Source organism: Anoplolepis gracilipes, chromosome 2 (genome assembly GCF_047496725.1).
Source record: "Anoplolepis gracilipes chromosome 2, ASM4749672v1, whole genome shotgun sequence".
Classification (NCBI taxonomy): domain Eukaryota; kingdom Metazoa; phylum Arthropoda; class Insecta; order Hymenoptera; family Formicidae; genus Anoplolepis; species Anoplolepis gracilipes.
Window position 1 is genome coordinate 16,990,788 of NC_132971.1, and position 23,906 is coordinate 17,014,693.

The 23,906-nt window shown below is 31.5% G+C and overlaps 1 protein-coding gene across 2 annotated transcripts in view; it reads right to left on the minus strand.

The window, feature by feature from the left end:
• Positions 1–8,989: 8,989 nt before the first annotated feature.
• The window catches only part of LOC140663097 (uncharacterized), a 34,225-nt gene continuing 19,308 nt past the window's right edge, over positions 8,990–23,906 (minus strand). The window contains exons 1-6 of one of the 2 annotated variants that reach the window (XM_072886992.1): positions 20,327–20,638; positions 18,042–18,428; positions 17,241–17,542; positions 16,638–17,037; positions 14,428–14,543; positions 8,990–14,112 (exon numbers count right to left, since the gene is read on the minus strand). In XM_072886992.1, coding sequence (XP_072743093.1) covers positions 11,539–14,112; positions 14,428–14,543; positions 16,638–17,037; positions 17,241–17,542; positions 18,042–18,428; positions 20,327–20,408 — 3,861 coding nt within the window. In that variant the 5' untranslated portion in view covers positions 20,409–20,638 and the 3' untranslated portion in view covers positions 8,990–11,538. Of the gene's footprint in view, positions 14,113–14,427; positions 14,544–16,637; positions 17,038–17,240; positions 17,543–18,041; positions 18,429–20,326; positions 20,639–23,906 lie in introns of those variants that run through there. The other variant, XM_072886993.1, reaches the window with a different exon arrangement.

The window sequence follows — 23,906 nt, forward strand, 5'->3', positions numbered from 1 at the left end:
CGATACGCCCTCTGTGGACATAACGTGGACATTGAACTACATAGCCAATGTCCACGAATGTTCTCAATGGATAACGCATAATGTGCACAGTTTTGGTTGCGATCCTTGCTATGTCTACAAAATTTATTAACACATTTTGCTTATTCGCTTTCACCTAAAAATAATTTGTTATTTCTCCACACTGGCAATAATTTACTTTTAATATCAAATAACCAAGTAAATATTGTCAATATTCTAATTTTGCCAATAATATCTTGATTTTTTGTAATTCTTTTTTTTATATTAAACGCTATTTTTACATTCTACATTTTCAAATTAAAACTTATTTAATATAAAAAAGAAATTTTCTTTCAACAATTTAATAATTTAGAGTATTATATTGTTCTACAAATACAATCATAAACTTTTAGATATCGATAGATTCAATGAAATGAAATAAAGATCAGATACATATATATAAATACATATTTATAATATAATTTTATTTTATTTAATTACGGTAATTCTATTCATCAGTTGACTCATTTAATTCATCTATTTGTTCATGTATTCATTGCTTTGAATTTACAATTTTAAGAGCAGGACGTTTGATATATTAATTTCAAAAAAAGAAACTTTATTAAATAATGATAATTAATGCCGATTATGCAATTGGCATACTTGTACGCGATTAGTAATATTTAATTCTAAACTTTGTAATATTTTAATTTAGAATATACTCATATTTTAATTTAGAATATACTCATATCGATATCAATATCAATCGACGAATATCGCGGGGTTGTGCGCGCTTCGGTGGGCGAAACGTCCCGACCGATCGATCTATGCCGGTGCGTATCGATTCGCGGATGGATGGTGGTTGGCGGCTTCTCGCGGGGCGCGGTTTCGTCGGCTCGTTCAGGTGGCCGACAAGATGGCCGGAAGCGAAAAGGACCGCTTTGCTCGAGGCTCATAGAGCGCTTGGATATGATTAAAAAATGAGCGCTCTGCGCCTCTGCCCATTGTCCGGCTGGTGTTCGCCGGACGGCAGCTTCACTTGGCCGAGTAACGAGGGCGCGGGGTGGTTTCGTTACGCGTATTATGACCAGTATTTGACCACGTACTTTTCTAGCCAGTTGGACCTACCATTGTTGCTCCTGGCCATATTCATTCTGACTCGATTTTTAGCCAGAGATCAAAGAAGAAAAATAATTCCTTCCTATTGCCGGTTAATTATTATCGCCGGCAAATAAGACGATCTATATTTGTTTAGGATCGTACGATATTATAATCGTTTTCTAGACGCGTCGTACGTCATTCAGTCGTTTAAAGCCGCAAAAGATAATATAATCATGTATATACCGAAAAAATTATATTCTCGAAATATATACTTTTATAAACTCTCCTTATAGATATATTCTCAATAAACGAGAATATTTTCTTCAGTACATAATACTTTTTTTACATATCTTATATATATAAGTTAAGTAAAACTATGTATATATATATATATATATATATATATATATATATATATATATATATTTAACTTGTCAAAGTTTTAATAAATAGCCAATGTCAATAATTTATATAATTGTTTTTTTGTAATTATTGAAATTAATGATCTCAAATATTAAATAATATAATGGTAAAGAAATATCTATTTTAGTATACATTCTTACATGTTAAGAGTATCTAAAATTACTCTACTCTTTAGAAGATTTCTCCCTTAAACTAATATTAAAAAGATTCTTTTGATATCTATTTTAAAAGAAGATATTATAAGTAAAGTACTCTCAAGATGAGAATATAATTTTTTCAATGCACATATAATATATTAGCATGTATGTTAGGTACCCCTCTGTCGGCAGGTCATTAACATCTGTATCTTTAAAATTGTTTTATAAAACTCATATATACATATATATAATTGAAATAAATATTTTATATATATTTCATTCATCATACATTTATAATACGTGTCTTGCATAAAATTGGAATAAATATTATACATATTCTTATTTCTAAAATATTTTTCCTTTTCTTTCAATTTATATGTATAACTTTTCTATTTTACCAAAATTTTCTATTAAAAAGAAAAATGAATAAAAAATATAAAATTTTATCTTATATATAATAAAGATACAAAAGAAATTTTTCTATAATTTAAAATTGACTCAGAATTCACTAGAATACGTTATCCTGCCGTGCGAGGGTTAAAGCAACGGATTTATCTACAATCTACATCTTTATCTACCAGAATCTTTATATAAATTCGTTGCTTTAAAATATAATAAAAGCTTTTCACTCACCGACACTGATGCGCAACAGCGGAGTTGTCGATATTGAAGCTATGTTATCTGTAACATACAAATATAAAGTCCAAATTATAGCAACGCTTAAAATAATTAATATTTCAGAATTTCTTATCGTATTCATTAAATTTATATTTGATGCGTACAAAAATAAGCAGATATCTAAATATTAAATAATTTTGTAAATTAAAAAAACTTTTCTTTTTAAATAGAAACTTTTATACAAAATTTATACAAAATTTATACAAAAATCTTTATCTCTGAATTTCTTTTGATTAGATCATTCAACTAAAAGAATCGAATTATTTCATATAAGGCATTTATTAATTAATATACAAATAATATTTACCCTGGGATTGCTCCGCCGATGCAGGATGCCTCTCCTAGGCCTCCTCCTTCTCTCAGATTGTAAGGGACGTCAGGAACTATTGTTTTATACGCGCGATATACTTTTTTTAATTTGTTGAAACCGCACAAAAATAAAATCGCGCAATATTTTAAACCGTACAAAAGTAAAAACGCGTGATAGTTTGACGGCACTCCCGCACTTTTACGCGCGATACTTTGACGGCACTCCCGAATTTCGAAACGATCGAAAATCCTATTTTATCACGCGCGAGAATTATACTTGGAGTCGACAGGTCGGGCACGATCAAGCTCCGAAGAAAGAAAGATCAAAATCGGGATAAATGAACGAAAACACGATCGCGATCACGACGAATGTCAAAAATAATAGCGCGCTATATGTCACTAAGGTCGAATGTTATTATTTTATTTCGGAGTCATTTTAGACGTACTTTAACGCGTTAAGATTTATCGTAATATTATTACATATTATTCGTATTATTATTACGTATATTATCGTCGCGAGAAACGTGTACGGCGCGTTCGACCTCGAGGAGAACGAACGCGAGGTGCACGTGCCGGCGCCGGAGTAAAAACACGTGCGCGCACTACGCCCGCCGGAGTAAGAATGAATGACTCATGACTGTTACTAGTCACGTACGCTGTATGCCGCGGACCCCCTCTCTTACTACGGAATGCGTGACGTCAAGGAGAAGGTCGAGTAAGCTCATTCCCTCTCTCTCTCTCTCTTTCTCTCCTCGCGCCAGACAATAACAAATACTACGTGATACAATTTAACGCGTTGAAATATGTACAATCAAATGATTTTAAAATACTTGTAAAACTCTTTAACTAAATTAATATTATTATTCGATTTAATGCGATATATTTAAAATACATGAAACGCGATTACGAAATGTGTAAAATACTTCAACGAAAGCAATCTTATAACATTTGCCGTATAACTGTTTAACGATTTCTTTATTTATATTCGTTGAAAATTATATCAATGATGTGAACAATTATTTGTAAAAATGATAGAAATTTATATTATAGATACCGACATATATTTATAGACATATAATAATTAAATATAAATCAATAATGAAAAATATGTACAAATTTACTGCCTGTACTTATTACATTTACTAAATATGTATAACTCTAAGTAATTATAGAAATTTGTTATATTATATTAAATAAATATTCTCTCTTTTATCGTAACTATCTAATTATTCATATATATTACGTATGTTTGTTTTTTTTTCTATCAGAAAAAGTAAAAGAGAAAACAAGAAAAAAAACCAGAGATATTCTATCACTTTATTCTATCACTGAAAATTAATTTATTAAATACAATTTATTAATATTTAAATATTTATTTATTATAAAAAGTTTTTTATTAGATGTGTGCGCCTGTTTTTATTATAGCTTATTCTATTTAATTTATTCGATTAAAATATGAATTTTTATTAATAAAATATTTTACATAAATATCGGCAATGTACTTCACGAGCAGTAATACATCTTAAAACGCTCGAAAATTCGCTTCTGAATGATTAGGAAAACATGTTTCGCAAAGAAGGTATCATTACAGGCAAGGTCGGCGGCAAGAGCAATACCTTCTTTGCGAAACATGTTTTCCTAATCATATAAATAAAGAAATCGTTAAACAGTTATACGGCAAATGTTATAAGATTGCTTTCGTTGAAGTATTTTACACATTTCGTAATCGCGTTTCATGTATTTTAAATATATCGCATTAAATCGAATAATAATATTAATTTAGTTAAAGAGTTTTACAAGTATTTTAAAATCATTTGATTGTACATATTTCAACGCGTTAAATTGTATCACGTAGTATTTGTTATTGTCTGGCGCGAGGAGAGAAAGAGAGAGAGAGAGAGGGAATGAGCTTACTCGACCTTCTCCTTGACGTCACGCATTCCGTAGTAAGAGAGGGGGTCCGCGGCATACAGCGTACGTGACTAGTAACAGTCATGAGTCATTCATTCTTACTCCGGCGGGCGTAGTGCGCGCACGTGTTTTTACTCCGGCGCCGGCACGTGCACCTCGCGTTCGTTCTCCTCGAGGTCGAACGCGCCGTACACGTTTCTCGCGACGATAATATACGTAATAATAATACGAATAATATGTAATAATATTACGATAAATCTTAACGCGTTAAAGTACGTCTAAAATGACTCCGAAATAAAATAATAACATTCGACCTTAGTGACATATAGCGCGCTATTATTTTTGACATTCGTCGTGATCGCGATCGTGTTTTCGTTCATTTATCCCGATTTTGATCTTTCTTTCTTCGGAGCTTGATCGTGCCCGACCTGTCGACTCCAAGTATAATTCTCGCGCGTGATAAAATAGGATTTTCGATCGTTTCGAAATTCGGGAGTGCCGTCAAAGTATCGCGCGTAAAAGTGCGGGAGTGCCGTCAAACTATCACGCGTTTTTACTTTTGTACGGTTTAAAATATTGCGCGATTTTATTTTTGTGCGGTTTCAACAAATTAAAAAAAGTATATCGCGCGTATAAAACAATAGTTCCTGACGTCCCTTACAATCTGAGAGAAGGAGGAGGCCTAGGAGAGGCATCCTGCATCGGCGGAGCAATCCCAGGGTAAATATTATTTGTATATTAATTAATAAATGCCTTATATGAAATAATTCGATTCTTTTAGTTGAATGATCTAATCAAAAGAAATTCAGAGATAAAGATTTTTGTATAAATTTTGTATAAATTTTGTATAAAAGTTTCTATTTAAAAAGAAAAGTTTTTTTAATTTACAAAATTATTTAATATTTAGATATCTGCTTATTTTTGTACGCATCAAATATAAATTTAATGAATACGATAAGAAATTCTGAAATATTAATTATTTTAAGCGTTGCTATAATTTGGACTTTATATTTGTATGTTACAGATAACATAGCTTCAATATCGACAACTCCGCTGTTGCGCATCAGTGTCGGTGAGTGAAAAGCTTTTATTATATTTTAAAGCAACGAATTTATATAAAGATTCTGGTAGATAAAGATGTAGATTGTAGATAAATCCGTTGCTTTAACCCTCGCACGGCAGGATAACGTATTCTAGTGAATTCTGAGTCAATTTTAAATTATAGAAAAATTTCTTTTGTATCTTTATTATATATAAGATAAAATTTTATATTTTTTATTCATTTTTCTTTTTAATAGAAAATTTTGGTAAAATAGAAAAGTTATACATATAAATTGAAAGAAAAGGAAAAATATTTTAGAAATAAGAATATGTATAATATTTATTCCAATTTTATGCAAGACACGTATTATAAATGTATGATGAATGAAATATATATAAAATATTTATTTCAATTATATATATGTATATATGAGTTTTATAAAACAATTTTAAAGATACAGATGTTAATGACCTGCCGACAGAGGGGTACCTAACATACATGCTAATATATTATATGTGCATTGAAAAAATTATATTCTCATCTTGAGAGTACTTTACTTATAATATCTTCTTTTAAAATAGATATCAAAAGAATCTTTTTAATATTAGTTTAAGGGAGAAATCTTCTAAAGAGTAGAGTAATTTTAGATACTCTTAACATGTAAGAATGTATACTAAAATAGATATTTCTTTACCATTATATTATTTAATATTTGAGATCATTAATTTCAATAATTACAAAAAAACAATTATATAAATTATTGACATTGGCTATTTATTAAAACTTTGACAAGTTAAATATATATATATATATATATATATATATATATATATATATATATACATAGTTTTACTTAACTTATATATATAAGATATGTAAAAAAAGTATTATGTACTGAAGAAAATATTCTCGTTTATTGAGAATATATCTATAAGGAGAGTTTATAAAAGTATATATTTCGAGAATATAATTTTTTCGGTATATACATGATTATATTATCTTTTGCGGCTTTAAACGACTGAATGACGTACGACGCGTCTAGAAAACGATTATAATATCGTACGATCCTAAACAAATATAGATCGTCTTATTTGCCGGCGATAATAATTAACCGGCAATAGGAAGGAATTATTTTTCTTCTTTGATCTCTGGCTAAAAATCGAGTCAGAATGAATATGGCCAGGAGCAACAATGGTAGGTCCAACTGGCTAGAAAAGTACGTGGTCAAATACTGGTCATAATACGCGTAACGAAACCACCCCGCGCCCTCGTTACTCGGCCAAGTGAAGCTGCCGTCCGGCGAACACCAGCCGGACAATGGGCAGAGGCGCAGAGCGCTCATTTTTTAATCATATCCAAGCGCTCTATGAGCCTCGAGCAAAGCGGTCCTTTTCGCTTCCGGCCATCTTGTCGGCCACCTGAACGAGCCGACGAAACCGCGCCCCGCGAGAAGCCGCCAACCACCATCCATCCGCGAATCGATACGCACCGGCATAGATCGATCGGTCGGGACGTTTCGCCCACCGAAGCGCGCACAACCCCGCGATATTCGTCGATTGATATTGATATCGATATGAGTATATTCTAAATTAAAATATGAGTATATTCTAAATTAAAATATTACAAAGTTTAGAATTAAATATTACTAATCGCGTACAAGTATGCCAATTGCATGATCGGCATTAATTATCATTATTTAATAAAGTTTCTTTTTCTGAAATTAATATATCAAACGTCCTGCTCTTAAAATTGTAAATTCAAAGCGATGAATACATGAACAAATAGATGAATTAAATGAGTCAACTGATGAATAGAATTACCGTAATTAAATAAAATAAAATTATATTATAAATATGTATTTATATATATGTATCTGATCTTTATTTCATTTCATTGAATCTATCGATATCTAAAAGTTTATGATTGTATTTGTAGAACAATATAATACTCTAAATTATTAAATTGTTGAAAGAAAATTTTTTTTTTATATTAAATAAGTTTTAATTTGAAAATGTAGAATGTAAAAATAGCGTTTAATATAAGAAAAAGAATTACAAAAAATCAAGATATTATTGGCAAAATTAGAATATTGACAATATTTACTTGGTTATTTGATATTAAAAGTAAATTATTGCCAGTGTAGAGAAATAACAAATTATTTTTAGGTGAAAGCGAATAAGCAAAATGTGTTAATAAATTTTGTAGACATAGCAAGGATCGCAACCAAAACTGTGCACATTATGCGTTATCCATTGAGAACATTCGTGGACATTGGCTATGTAGTTCAATGTCCACGTTATGTTCACAGAGGGCGTATCGCTTTCAGGGATTATGTAAAACCGGGCCGTGGCGTCTCTCAGGCTTTTCTTTGTTACTAGCACTTTTACTTTTACCTTATATGGCACTAGAACTAGACAGCATATGCACCATGCACCTGTACTGCACGTTTAGTGCTTGTGCGGGGAAAAAACGCGCGAAATATTTAAAAAGCAAAATCGATAAATCTAATTTAAATATATATATTTTGTGAACTTGTATTCTACTTTAATTATCACAATGTATTTTATAAATAAAGAGCATTAATAATTAATAAGAAAAATAAGTTAATCGTTTGAAAGAGTTACGTAGTTTACGTCCGCTAGATTATAACAATCGTGCGATAATTTGATTTTGCAAATATTGACAATTACACAGTGTGTAATTGCTCGTATATAGTCTATTTTTACAATGAATAGAATATTGCGCTGTTTAAGAAAAAAGTAGAATTATAAACAAATTATGGAAACATTCATGTTAATGATGTGCAAATATTTTCATTTAGCGATAAGAAAGTATTGAAGTTTCTTTTTTATCCAAATATATCTATAAATTTTAATAAGAACGATGACGAAATACGAGAATTTTCTTTTTTAATATGATAGATTTTTATTTTAGTTTGAAATTTAGCTGATCATGTTCTTAAAAAATTCTTATTTTATATTTTCTTAAAATTTATGCGTTAAAAAATTTTCTTTTTTAATTATATTTCGTCTTCATAAATATATACTTTTCTTCATAAATACATACTTTTGACTTATTTAACATTTTTATAAAATATTGCTTGTTTCTCACGCGGCTTCAGATTAAATATGAACGATGTTAAAAAATAAATTAAAATTTCAAAACTTTTATAACTTATATAACATACAGAAATTATACCTGTACATCTTCATAAAATATCTTTGTTTTGTTTTATCCTTTTTTTTTGCAAATAAAAAAATTATTAAAAAATGCAATTGCAAGAGAACAAGCTTATGGTAATGACAATTTTTTTCTGCCACATTTCATGGTAATTTCAAAACATCGCAGTTATATACATATACATACATCTGAATAAATTAAAAGGATATAGTTGATTTTAAAAATTGAAACATTTTATTCATATTTTTATAAGCAAAAACACAACAAAATTCAAGTACACTTATACCATACGTGTTAACTTCAACTAAAATATAATTACAGTAACATGACTCGATGTAAGATGCAAGGCTTTAATGGTTTTATGAATTTATCGCATACCATGATTGAATCAGTCTGATAAATAGAAGTTGATTATTTCGCGAAAAGGAATCAAAGAAATTCTCATTTAGGGTATGCATGCACTGATAAAGATCATTATTGTGGACGAGGTCCGTGTGCTTTTCTTTTTCTCTTTCAATTTTTTTAAGAAGTCTTAACCACATCACGATCTCGCTACTGACTATTATCATGGAGAGTGCTTTGAAATAGTTACAAAAACGGCCGCCACAGAATAAGGCACACAATTGATGCAACGCGCATTTCAATATAACGATATATATTCGTACTTATCTTTAATGTATTTTGGTGTGAATGAACGTTTGTATAGCTATACGGATCATTTTGGAAATGATTTATACGTATCATGCTTATAAGGAAACTAGAACTTTGCACAGGAACAATGGTATCTATATATGTATATATATAGATTATATATATATATATCGCTGCTATGTGATAATAAATTTCATTATCGCCTTTTCTTTCATCATCTTTACCAGCATTATTTTATCGCACATCGCTACTTTATCAATTTATTATCTCATTATTATTTTAATGTATTATTGGTATTATTATCATTTTTCATGTTTCTCTAATTGTTTGAATTGATCGATATTTTATTTACATATTTCTCTGAGGTATATGTTACGCATATTGTGATATGGGATATATGTATCCAATGAGACTTCATGAACCACGTCTATCAATCGACCTACGTAATATGCAACCTAAGATACTTTCGATCTATTTTTGACACAAATCAACTAAAGCGTGGACTATGTCGTAACAAGTGTTGTAGCTATTAAGTGTAAGTATACATATGCATCTCTTTGCAGTGCGTTTACTCGATTCCAATCTGAAACGCATTTATAATAGAAAAAAAATCTTTATTTTATCTTCTCTGATTTCTCTCGGTAAATGTTTAGAGTGGAGATTTTCTTTCTTTTTTTTTTTTTTTTTCCTTCAAAACTTCAATATTTGGAGCGCAAAATGTAAATCTGCACAAAAAATTGTCGTTCAGATATAAAGGTACATTAATTAAAAAAAAAAAACGTCATATTTAAAAATTATATATCTTGAAAATTGGCGAGACAAAAAACTTTATGGATGTGGCATAAACTACATATGAGAACAAAGTTTTTCCAAAAATTCTAAATAATAATCTTTGCTCTAGACATTTACCAGTGTCTCTATAATGTAAATCATTATTCTTTAACCATCATATAAGCTTTTCCTATATACATCTCGTTATATTCTTCAATAACAGGCTAAGGTACATCTACAAGTAGCTCACTGTTTTACCGCTGCCCGTTTTCAACTAGTATCTCATAGAATGTGATATTACATCCTGTATGGTTATTATATATCGCTAGTTTAAAAGCATATATTATTGAACTTTGTCGATCTACTTTGTCGATTTTTTCCCGTATATAATATATATTTCCTTTCTCGACTAAAAAAATCTTAAAACCTTACGGATGAATATGCACAGGATACTCCGACGATGCCAAGTTGAAAATTGTGAGCAGTTAAAACTTCTTTAAGCAAAAGGCCAACGTGATTACGTGCAACAATAACTCTTAGTCTTTTAACATTCATGTCTTTTATATAGATTGTAAAAATAATGCTTTAGTCATTTCCAGAGGCAGATTATTGAGAGATATTGTAGTGAGAATAAAACTAACAGCTTGGCATCCTATGCCTCGACAAATATTTCTTAATACGTGTATTCTTCTCTTTTTCACTTCATTTAAAATAAAATTCTTTTATATTCGCGAAAAACAACGTATTGCCTCTTGATAAGCTCGGTCCAGATAAAAGCTAACGTTGCGAGAATCTGTTTTTTGATTACGAACAATGACATACGACAATGTTCTCGATGACAATAGTAAAATGCTATCGTAGAATGATACTACAACGCATGCTCCCACACACATAAAATTTTGAAGATTTTTCACAAAAAATACGATTACAAAACAAACACTCTTAAAACTATTTACAAAAATGGATCTGCAATGCTTTCGAAATAACATTTAGTCCTCCTTGAGCGTGTCACTGGATTTTCAAAAGAGTATCGATTTAAATATCGAAATCCTCGCCCAATAAGGGGTAAAATACGTGTATTTGGTTTTGAATTATGAGAGGAGGTATTTGTATACGTACTTATACGTGCCTAATATACCCGGGAAAAGTGTAACGTCTTGTGGCCTACCTCGAAAAGGACGGCCTTTCAAAACGCGCGCAATTAGAATAATATATTATTATAATATATTCTGTATCACACAATTCCCTTTCTCCACATACATTCTATATTATAATAATATGTTTCTTCATTTAGAGAAAAGTTTGTATATACGGCGGTATATCTGAAGTTTTCCAATATTATTGTATGTTGCAGCATCTTGCTTTACATGGTATCGGACCTTCAGCATTCTGACCATACAAAGGTCGTTGCTTGAACATTTTTGAATCGAACGCTAAGAACGACGATTTTTCGGTATAACAGCTCTCGTATACTTCGAATGCCTCATCAATGGGTATCCTTTCGTCTTCCAAAACAACAGTCTGATTTTTGTCCGGTATAAAGATCGGAATCTCTTCGTTGCAGAAATGCTCCATCGTTTTTTCAGAATTATTTGGCACAGTTTTAGATTTCGATGAGATTACCGACGTGCTGAATTCCTCGCTCGATTCCTCTTCTACACTGATAGCGCTGTTTTGTTCTAGTTTATAGTACTTCTGCACATGTTCCAGCATAGCTCTTTCAATTTCGAAATTATCCTCTTCCGCAGCTTCACCCTCGTACAGAATTCCCGGACTTTGCAGCATCCTTTTCGGAGTTATTACAGGTTCTATGGTTTCCGCTTCCCAACACTCTAATACATCAGGCTCCTCTATGCTTATAGAGGACGCTATCATTATACTGTTGTTTTCGTCATTTTCGCTGCTATTTCTAGTCTCCTCGCGTATCTCCACATTTTCATTGATCACATCGACATGAGCAGCAGTCTTCATTGCGCTTGAAGTATCTTGATCGGGAGATGGAAGAGCTTCGTACAAGGACATTGGTAATAATTTACCATCTTTCGAGACGATGATCTCCCCTTTCTCGAACGTCCGTACACTCACCATACCATATTCGTTCGATTTCTTATCCTTCTCGTCATTTAAAATGTCTTTACGTCGCATTTTGATATCTATGTTCTCAACGTGATTTCTATTGACTTTTCTCAATGTCTTTATTCGTCTTGCATTAACTCTTTTCGAGTTTATCCGAGAACTTAAAGCAACCCTCATACCCGCAACGCTATCCTCCTGAGTAAATTCGCAAACGTTCCATTCACCAACATTCTTCGACGTGTTTCTTAATCTCACGGCAGCGACAAATTCCTCCAGCCGATTACAGGAAATTAACGAGGAAACCAATTGATTCTGTGTCTTCTCATCAATATTCCTATTCCTCTTTTCGATTCTTTTCGCCTTTTCTTTTCTTTTTGTACCTTTCGCGTCTCTTTTTCTCCTGCCGATCGGTATTAACGTCGAATCATCCTCTGCTTGATTATTTTTAATGTTGTTATTATTGTTGGTCTTTGCAAATTCACCGCAGCTAGCCATGCGCGACAACGTAACGTTGTCGACGCCGCTATTAGCAGATAGTGCAGGCATGGGGTTGCCTTGCAAGTTTTTTGGCGGCTCAGCATCCATTTCTTCATCATCGTCCTCATCCGTCTCGCTTTCCGAGGTCGACGCCGATGTCACGAAAAGATCGGGCGAGTTTGCCCGACGCAACCATTCTTTGACAGCGGCTGTGATGGGGTATTCCGACAATCGAGTTTGACTTTCGAATCCGGAATCCTCGTTCGAAGCTTCTAATGTATCCTGATTCGTCGTTTTGGTCTTATTATTTTCGTTAGCGTGCACCTCTAACGCGATCTTATCGTTTGTCGCTTCCTGAGCAATTTCGTCCCGTTTGTTATTCGCGACCGCGCACGAATCGTCCAACAGTTCGACAGCTTCGAATTGCTGTATGAACTTTCCGTTCTCCACGTCTAAATCCGGTCCTGGAGTAGGTTCCCTCACGAATTTCGAACCTTTTTTGTTGTACTTTTTGGGCAATACGAACGATGTTGTTCGTGCAATTGACAAATTGTTGTAATGCTGTAATTTTCGAACTTCCTCCTCCTCTTGTTTCTCGTTGACTTTCATCGTAGTTGAATTAATATTAGAGGCATCCTGAGGAGTTGCCAATTTTGACTTCTTCTCCGTTAAACCGGCATAATATTTCTCGCCATTGATTAAACTTTCTCCAGGATATCCAATATGGTTATTCAACATATCCGTCACATTAATATTAGTTTCATGTTTCATGTTGGCACTAATCGACTCATCATTTTCGCTAGTTCTGATTAGTACTTCGTGATCAGTCAGAGCATTGCTGCTTATCTCCGCGGTCTCATTTGTCATATCTGCGACTAGATGATTTTCTTGACTGTTAATTTCTGCATTTTTATTCTTTGGTTTGTGCTTAACTATTGCTGACTGAATATTTTCCACTGGCGTTTCCGTACCGTCCGTGTGCTGTACATCGCAAATTGTTGCGTCTTCCTGATTCGTTGGACTTTGAACAGTAGAATCACTTGTCTTTTCAGTCTGGCGGCTGGAAGGTTCAGTTTCGACACAGGATGATACATCTGATATATCGTTGGCAGACGATATAACTTCTTCGGTCACAGTGGTAACGACGGATGTCGAAACAGGACTAGAGAGAATTCCAGTTTGCATGACTGGCCGTAATTGAAATTCCTGACACTCGGGATTAAGTGGCCAATTCGCGGCCGTTGTCGCAGTTGTACTCGCAGTCGATGTTGGACATTCTGACCAAGGTAATTGGGAAGACGATACATCATTATCACATTCGGAACTGTATTCTCCTTCCTCTTCATCTTCGGTGTTACCCTAAATTTAATAACAAAAAATACATATTAAATACTTAACATTAGCAAAAAACTTTAATTAAATATCTCCAAATACAAATTTTTACGAGATTTTTGCGTATCTTTAATATTCAAATTCATAGTATAATATATATATATATATATATATATATATATATATATATATATATATATATATATTAGTTATATATTGGTACAGATAATATATATGTTGATATAGAGTATTGTTTCATTATATGTTAAAATTTATTATTTCATTAATAATTAATGAAATATATTTAAAATTCTCCTTACATACAATGGGTTTTATCCTTACCAAAATAGGTCTTCTCTGTTTTTTTTTCTTTTTCTTCTTTTTCCGTTTGGCGTACGCCATTGTCATAGCTGTTACGTCCATGGTTCTCACTAATGGCCCTCCCTGGATGGTAACACCTTTGGACAAAAGAGATTAACGCGCTATATTATTGGTCTGTCGAGAAACAAAAATCAATCAACGAACAATATTTTAGTGCAATATTTGATTCAATTTGATGAGCGATCCAATCGTGATCCCAGGAACTGGATAATGAGTGGCTAAAATGTGCCAGAGTTGTCACGAAAAGTAAACTTGGCTTTTCGCTGCTTCTGTGCCTTTCTCGATTCTCATATATCAACAGGCGAACGACACGTAACTGTTATTTTTAACGAGCTTTATTTGAGATGTGGCAACACGCTGCCGTTGCCAAACTCTTGTCTGGCGTCTCTCACGTAGCCGAGACATATTTCTGACGTTAAATTGTGTCGGTGTTGTTGAGATACATATCCTTTCACGTGATTGTTGCGCGTCAATGGAGATTCTCGGATGAGATATGCTTTGTTACTTGGTGCAATGTGGAAACAATGAGATGTACGGCGTGTCGGAACGGTGAAAAGTACACCGATTGACATTTATGCAAGTGATAATTCGTCGTAGCGACAAATAGACATTGAGCGTGTACGGAGTTGGGACTTTAGGAACGATCGTGAACGAATATGGACTACTATTGGGCTAATTGTCGGTTATTGTCGATGCAAAAAGCGTCAAGCAATCTCATGATATTATTTCACGAGATTGCAAAGGCTTGAGATTTTCATTTCCACGATCGTGTCTAAAGTGTGATACCTTTTTTGCGAATTATTACCTTTTACCTTGAATGTGGTAGAGGCACGGTGGTAATAAAACAGCAATGATGCCGATGGACGGGACAGAAGTCATGAATCGGGGCAAATCCCTTTTCCTTGGCCGCGCTTCCGATCGACACTGTTCTCATTTAACATTAGAAATAGGTAGAATCAAGCGTACTACCGTTAGTGTAGCGCAGTACGAGGAAGGAGCGTTTATATATTAAATCAACATAGATATAAATAGTTTAATAGCTATATGATGTTATTATCATTTCTTTTCTGTGTACAAAAGTTCCCACATCACTACTCCTATTTGAATTTGTAAATTTTTAAATCAATTTTTAATCAATTTTTTTCTTTTTAAAAATGTAGGAAATTAATAGAATTTTTAAATTAAGCAAATAAAAATGTAGACTTTTGTAAAAATTAAGCTAAGAAGCTGCTAATAAAATATAAAATTGAATTCTTCGAATAATTTTAAATAAGTTTTACTTTTTAATACAAAATCGTAATTTAAGATTTAATTACCAAGATAACTTATACTTAAACTTAAAAAAATGACGTGCAAAAAAATATGGTGCCTTTCTCTTTCTTATAAAATTTTCAAAAATTGTAAAAAATAAATTTAAAATTGATAAAAAAATTGACATGCTAAAAGAAGTGATAATGGGAAATTTTGTATAATCATATTTTTTTTTATATTTGAACCTAATATTTAAATCTCTCAAAATTGTAAATTTTAAAAAATTTTATATTTACAAGGATTATGACCTCTTGTTCTCTTGTTTATATAAATATTACGACAAACATTAGTGTTTATGATATTATAAAGCATCTTTAAAAATTAAGAGTACATCTATTAATTTTACTTAACTCAATATATTAAAATATTAAAAATGCTAAAACACAAATTGTATAATGTATCAAGTTCAATCCTATTTTATTTTGCTTTTCTTTGAATATTCTTATTTTCATTATAGATAGTATAATCCATGAATTGCCATAGTTATGTGCATTAAATATACATTATATATATTTACAACTATAATCTACAAACTTCTATAAATTTATGTTCATTTTTTTATAAGAACTACTATCATGATAAATTGCGTATCTCATCGTATTCGCACTCCCTCCCCGAAATGCGCTTTCTTCTCTTAAATGTGGCAAACGTGGGCAAATCAATTCAGTTTATACATTTGTCCGTTGTTCCGTCCATCCGACTGCGAACAGAACGAAGGCTACGAGCGCGAATGTAAATCTGCTCATGCAAATGGCAGAGAGCAAGTTTAGATTTTATCAATCCATATTATAGCACGCGCACATTACTCTTCGAGGGAATAACTTATATATATGTATTTATTTATTTATCTCGTAACTAACCATTAACGTTGACCAACGGCGGCCCGAACATGTAGTGACCAGGATACATATACGGCTGTGGTAGAGCAGGCATTACGTGTGACATGTGCACCGGCTCCTGCATCAATAACGGATCCAGATATGGATCTATCGTCGTTACGCCGTTTTCTAAATGTTGCTGTTCCTCGAGATGCAGCTGATCTAGAGGCTGTTCTTCAATGAGTTGCTCTTTCACAATATATTGTTCCATGGTCGAGGTATCCAGTTCTTCGGTTTGTTCCTCAGTTTCTTCGGCTATGCTACCGCTACAACTGGCACTACCAGTGCCGCTTTCATTCCACATACTGTTGGAAGCTTCCGCTGTCACTGCCATGCCGTTATGCTCTTCTACTATCGTGGCCGGTTCTGTACTTTGATTAGTCTACAAATATAATAAATAGGCATACATTGTCATAATTTAATCAAATAATAATGAATGAGTTTAGGAGAGATGTACATAATTCCCATTTTTCCAAATGAAAATATTTACGCGAATTTATATTAACATTTTAATTAAATAGTCAATAACAGAATATACATATAAATGTATTATATACTCAATGGACATTAGATTCAACAACTTACTTGATAGTCCATTAAGCAATATGGCTGATTGGCAAGTTTAGGCACAAAGGCAGGATTGATCCACTCGATTGGCCTTAGAGGAACTGGACCACATGGTACAGTTGCTAGAACACTTGGTCCAACTGGAGCAGGTACTGGTGCAGGTCCGACCAACATCACAGGGTATTCATAATAGTAACCGCTCGCATGATCGTAAAACGTTCCGTATCCTAGTTGCGCTCCTTGCTCTACCATAGGGGGATATTCTCCCGTTCCAGTATCCCTATCCAATAGTTGCTGGTCTTCTGTAGTTTCACTGCCGTCTATAAAAATATTATTGTTTTTCAGTCGCATATTCACACATTTATCAATAAAATAAATCTACAATAAAAAAAAATGATAAAAATATAGCGACTTTGTCTAATGTTAGTGCAAAACAGATGAAAGATGCAATTTCTTTTATCTCTTTTTTTTCTAGGACAATATAAAGATGCAATATAAATATGCAATGTATATAAGTATGCAATAGTAATGAATTGTGCTAAATTACTATATGATTATTGTTTTAGAAAAGATATGTTTATTTTAAATTGGATTATAATTTTTAATAATCAAACAATTTATTTTTTAGAGTTTTACGGAGTTAAGCAAATCACAGGAATAATAGATAGCATGACATAATGAATAGTAATTTGAGTAAAATATTTTATTTGACAATGAGTGAAATATTTTCTTTGCTATGGTTTACACAAAAAACAAGCTAACTTACCAGCATTTTAACGTATGTTTTTTTACTTGTTATTAATGCAATACGATCTCTACCTGCGGTGGAATGTGACGCCGATTGACTCTCCGTGGTCGATGGCGTAGCGCTGGTGCTCGCATTTCCGGTCCAAGGTTTCTTGCGCGAGAGGTAGCCCTTCTTGAAGAGAACATCCTGCCGTGGTGTCGTAATTCTTGTGTATTCCTCTTCGTTAAAGATAATCTTAGGCTGCAACGTCGAGTCTGCATTCTCATCTCTGTGTGATTTCGAACCACTGCTAGCGTAGCCGCTTGTACTGCCACTGCTGGTGTTGGTACCGGCTCGACGTGGTTTATAACCGCTTTGTTGACCATTCCGATCAAATGTGTGCGTGTTCGTATCCTTCTCCTGACTTTTCACATAGTCCTTTCGTAAACCCTCTTCCTCATCCTCTTCACCGGGTGGAGCTGCCGAACCGAAAATTACGATAAATAATGCGTGTCAATTGCATGAATAATTTTATTTTTACATTTAGAATTAATCAATAAAAGAAACAAAAATTAATGAGTACCACAAGTGTAGAAAATTCTTAATCATTTAAGTTTTAATAATTTTTAAATTACGAAATAATGTCTCGGAAAAATGGAGAGATATTTAAATAAAATATCTTAGTTTTTTATATGGAGTTTATATGTCTTTTCTAATGTTATCGCAATTTGAGCATATGTTTGGATTTCTTGGAAAAAAAACTACCAATACTTTTATATCAAAATATATAAGGATACTCGCAGATATTAACAGAAGTCTACTCAAACCTTTTCAAAAAAATTCTCTTGTAAAAAGTCCCTGATCTTCCAGATATTTTCATTAAAAAATCATTTTCTTCATTTCATTAAAGAATAAAGAAAATATTTTAAAGATTTTTTATCCAACTTTCTAAAAGAAATTCTAAATTTCTAAAATCAGTTTTCTTTGTTGTCTTTTCTAATGTTTTACACTCATACGAAAAATATAAAAAAAACATAGAGCTACTTAAGTTTCAACTGCTGGATTTGCAAATGGAAACTAGAAATTACAATAAATAAAAAATATGTACTGCATATTCAATATTTTGTTATTTCGAATATACATGTAAACATAGAGATAGATATATATTTATAATATATTTTAAACACATAATTCACTTAGCTTGCTGACTGCTTATAATATAAAAGCAAAGTTTCCAAAGAGAGCATTTCTTTTTTAAATTCCTTGAATTTCAATACAATTCCGATGATATTCCTAACTTAACAGTTTCTTTTTACAATTATGTCGACATTCTACAAACATAAGTTCAATATCATCATATATTTTCATGATTTAATCAACGCGTGTATAGACTGACGAAGGATCAATTTTCTAGAAATCTCTTTTTGATACTGAATCTATGTATATTTGACAAAGACCATACAAAACCTGGAATTCTCAGTGATTCTTTTTATATTTGGAAAAAATTGAATTTATTTTTGTAAATATAGATTTTCATTTTTTCCAGATATAAAAGGAATCACTGAGAATTCTTCAGACTCAGGTTTTCCATGTTTACCCAGGCAGTAGACACCTTTGTCAAATATAGATTTAATATTAAAGAGGAAATTCTAGAAAATCGATCTTCCGTCGGTCTATACGCGCGTTGATTAAATCATGAAAATATATGATGATATTGAACATGTTTCGAGAGTGTCAACGTAATTGCAAAAAGAAATTATTATGTTAGATATATTATCGGGGACAACTACTCACGTGAGAAGTCTCACATGTTATATTTAAAAGAAAATCTATATTATTTTAAAGGTCATTCGTAATGAAAATCCTATCACGGTAAATACGAAACGTTTGCATAATTGATCGTTGAATAAATATAATATAATATAATGCACAATTATAAACGCTGCAATATAAGATAAACATAGAAATGCATAACAGCATATGTATAAATTATTGTATTCATTTATGATTTATTTCTTATGATTATTTTTATATAAAAACATTTATATATGTATAAAACAAATATTTTGATATAAAGTGACATTAGAATCAGATGATGAATAGAAAATTTAATCTCAGAATGATAATAACATTTTGCACATTTTACATAGCTTTGATTGTGCCACAGAAAATGTATCTAACAATAAATTTAATTGATGATGTGATTTCGAATAAATTATTTAATTTATACATAAATCAATATATGATAAGGAAAAATGTGCACTTATTAATTACACAATTTCTTCTCTGTTTGCAATTTAACTTTTTTTGCTACTAACTAGATATAAGATACGACGCGTTTTCCAGGCATAGTCGTATTAAAATATTGTTTCCGTACCATCTTGGTACCTTGCTAAAAGCAATACATGATTCGAAGAGCCGATCACGTGGGTGACCTTCCTCTGCCGTCGCCACTGCATCGCACCCTTCCTCCACCTGGTATTATCCTCCTTTCAGGATCGTCCTGACTGATAGATAAAAACTAACTGCTCTTCGAAAACGTCCCTTGGTTTAAGCGGTTTAATTTTGGATGTTAGGCATCTACCGCGAGGAGAGACGAACCGATAACCGTAACGACAAAGGATAAAAAGGTGACGTAACGAGTAACATACGAATACAGGACTAATCCACGATACGCGATGCTCCGAGAGCGACTGCGATCGACATGGAGAAGGGGGTGGTGATGCACACACCAGAAGAGACGAAGAGAGTGCGAGAAGAGGGGTGTTAGTTGCGTGTACGGTAGCCGAACGGACGCGTGCCCATTGGCTGCCTCCACTGGTACCAGAATAGCATTGGAATTAGAATAGAAAACGGTCGACGAAACTACCGAGCTGTCGACGATCGGTATCTTTGAGCACCGATATACGAAACCTTTTACAAAGAAAATGTTCATTTCTCCATTTTGACTCAATCCTATGAACATTTATTAATGCTCTTTATAATAATATTAATTTTATTACTTTAAATTAATTTCTATAAAAATTTATTTAAAAATATCTAAAAAATATCTATAAAAAAAGAAATGTAATATCTGCGAAATTCTTAGTAGAGTCTTAAGTAAAGTGTGTAATGTTTCTATATAAATAATTCTAAATGCAGTCATAACAACAGGTGGGTTATTACATTTATTTCATTAAAATGATGAGAATATTAAATCGATGTAGTAGATTTAGATTAATAAAAGATAACCTGAAAGAAATGTATAATTTAGATTAACATCTAAAAGAGAAAGAGAGAGAGAGAATACTATTGCACTTCTGGATAAAATATGTTCTGTCAATGTTGATTTTGAATATCTATCCACGATTGTTATAAAATCTGTTATATGGCTCGTAAACTCTGAACTTCGAGTCCATTGTCAATAAACATAAAACGTCAAATTTATCTTTTCTCGAGGATTTAATGTTCACTACTGTTTAAAAATCGTGAAATAAATAATAGTCGTTAAATGTGTCAGTCAATTTTCTAGGATGGCTAAATTTTTTCATTTGAGCAAAAAGAGAACAAACGTCCATGAAATGCAATTATAGTACGATCACTAAATGATGTGCTAATCTTTCGCGGCTAGAAATGTACAATGATTTTGAAAGGAAATTAACCGCCATGCAGATATATTGTAGTTGATATACATGGTAGTCGAAAATATCTCGTGATTTTTCTATCACTTAATTTAATTTATAACTGTATTTTAACTTCATTTTTATTATTATTAATTATTATTATTAATAATAAATATTATTAAGGTCTTCAAAAATTTTATTTTTATTTTTATTTCTCATTTTATCTCTCTTTTAATCTTCAGTGTCCTTTTTTCCTGTCCTTTTATGTTTCTTTACACAAAAGATGTGCGAGTATAGTCGTAATATTATCATTTAGAAGACATTTTAATTTAAAATTAGATAAATATTTTTAAATAATTATCCAACAACACAAAATAAAAAATATAAGGTTTTCACAGAGCAATATCATAGATAAATGGTTAATAATGGTTAATAATATATAACTCCAAAGTATAATTACATTTTTGATATATATATATATATATATAGAGACACACACAATAAAATTTAAGTATCATAATTATTGTCTTTATTCGTGATGATACTATATAAAGATATGTAGATCTTGTTATTAAATATTTTACTTTCAATATAGTTTAACATAACAATTTTCATTATTTTTAATATTTTAAAAAGATAAAAAATATACTTTAATATTAACTGTACAATTAATTTATAGTTTAGAAAAATGCTTAGAAAACTCACATCGTTCTATGTAACTTTACAATATAAAATTTAAAAAAAATATACAATTTTTATAATATATATTTTTCTCTACGAAATAATACAAAAAATTCAGAAATTTAATTCTTTAGTGTTATATGTCAGAAATAGAATACGCATCACAGAAAAATAAGGAATAAGGAAAAGAAGAGACAATTCACACGTGTAAATTATTCGTTTGCAATGCAAGTTATTTCCAGAGGACATAAAATCGATTCTTGTGTAAATAACGAGATGTATCGTGTGTCGCATTCTTTCAGATTTACCCTTATATTTCGAGTGAATCGTGCATTAAAATGTCTAGATATCGCGCGGGCGTACCTAGGTGGTACATTCCATTGATCGCGCCGCCGGTGCTGCTGATATGCACACCGAGTGTATCCGGATACTCAAGTATCCGTTCGTTAACCCGAGTTCGAGAAAATATTCACACTACGATATCCGATATTGATGACACTAATAAGTGCATTTGCATCTTGCAAATACGTTCGATCATAACATTGTGTATTTGCGGCGTACAAGATCGGTACATTGCGAAAAATCATCCTTGGCGTTGAAAATAATTTTTCCTTGAAATCTGTTTTGTTACGCGAGCAATGTATGCATGTCATATAATGTTCATACTTGTAATGCTCGTTAAAAATTATATATCTTTTTCGTATTTACACGCGTTATACGTAAAGAAAACTTTGTAATAAATAATTATTTAAACTTCAAGAAATAATAATTATTTTACTTTCAAGAGATAATCATTTTCCTGTGGTCTTACAATTAATAAATTTTTAATATTTAATATTAAATATTAGATAGTATTTTTTACTATTAACTAACTAAACTCTTTGAACGGTTATTTGAAATTGGAGTAGTTATATTGTCTGCTCATGCATATAAATACATATCATAACACGTATTATCGTTACAGTAGAATTTATGCAATCGCAATTCATTGCATTGTTATGTATCTGTTACTTATGATTGCAAGGTATGCAATGACTTATGAGTCTTGATTATACAACAAAGAATTATGCCCTGATTCTGCATTTATTAGTCTGTATTCCGTTTTCATTGTTGACTTCAAATCAGCAATCGATCAAACAATACAACACATGATTTGAATTTAATAATTATTATTAATAATAAATAAGTATATATAAAAAAATAGTGATATTTAATTAATTATTGACTTTAGTATGTGATTTGGGCATCAAAGATTATGTAATTCCTTAGATGCTGTTTATTTCTTTTACTAAACATTTTCTGAACTTTGTTTGTGTAAACATCTATTTAAATTTCAATTATATATATATATATATATATATATATATGTGTGTGTGTGTGTGTACGAAAAAAAAAGATATCCAACTAGAAGTTCTTTCAAATACAATTCTTTTGACTAATATGGAATCGATTTTTTTAGATTACAAAAATATATTCTTCTAAGTTTTAGATATTTTATAATTAAATTTTTAATGAAAATTCTATTAAAAAATCTTGAAATATTGACTGAAGAGTTTGTCATATGTCGTCTTTTTTGAGATTTAAATTGCTAGAAGTCTCTTATCTGCACAACCATTATAATTAGTAAAAATATAAAAAATTATAGATACTTCAATCTTTTCGTTAAGGAAAAAG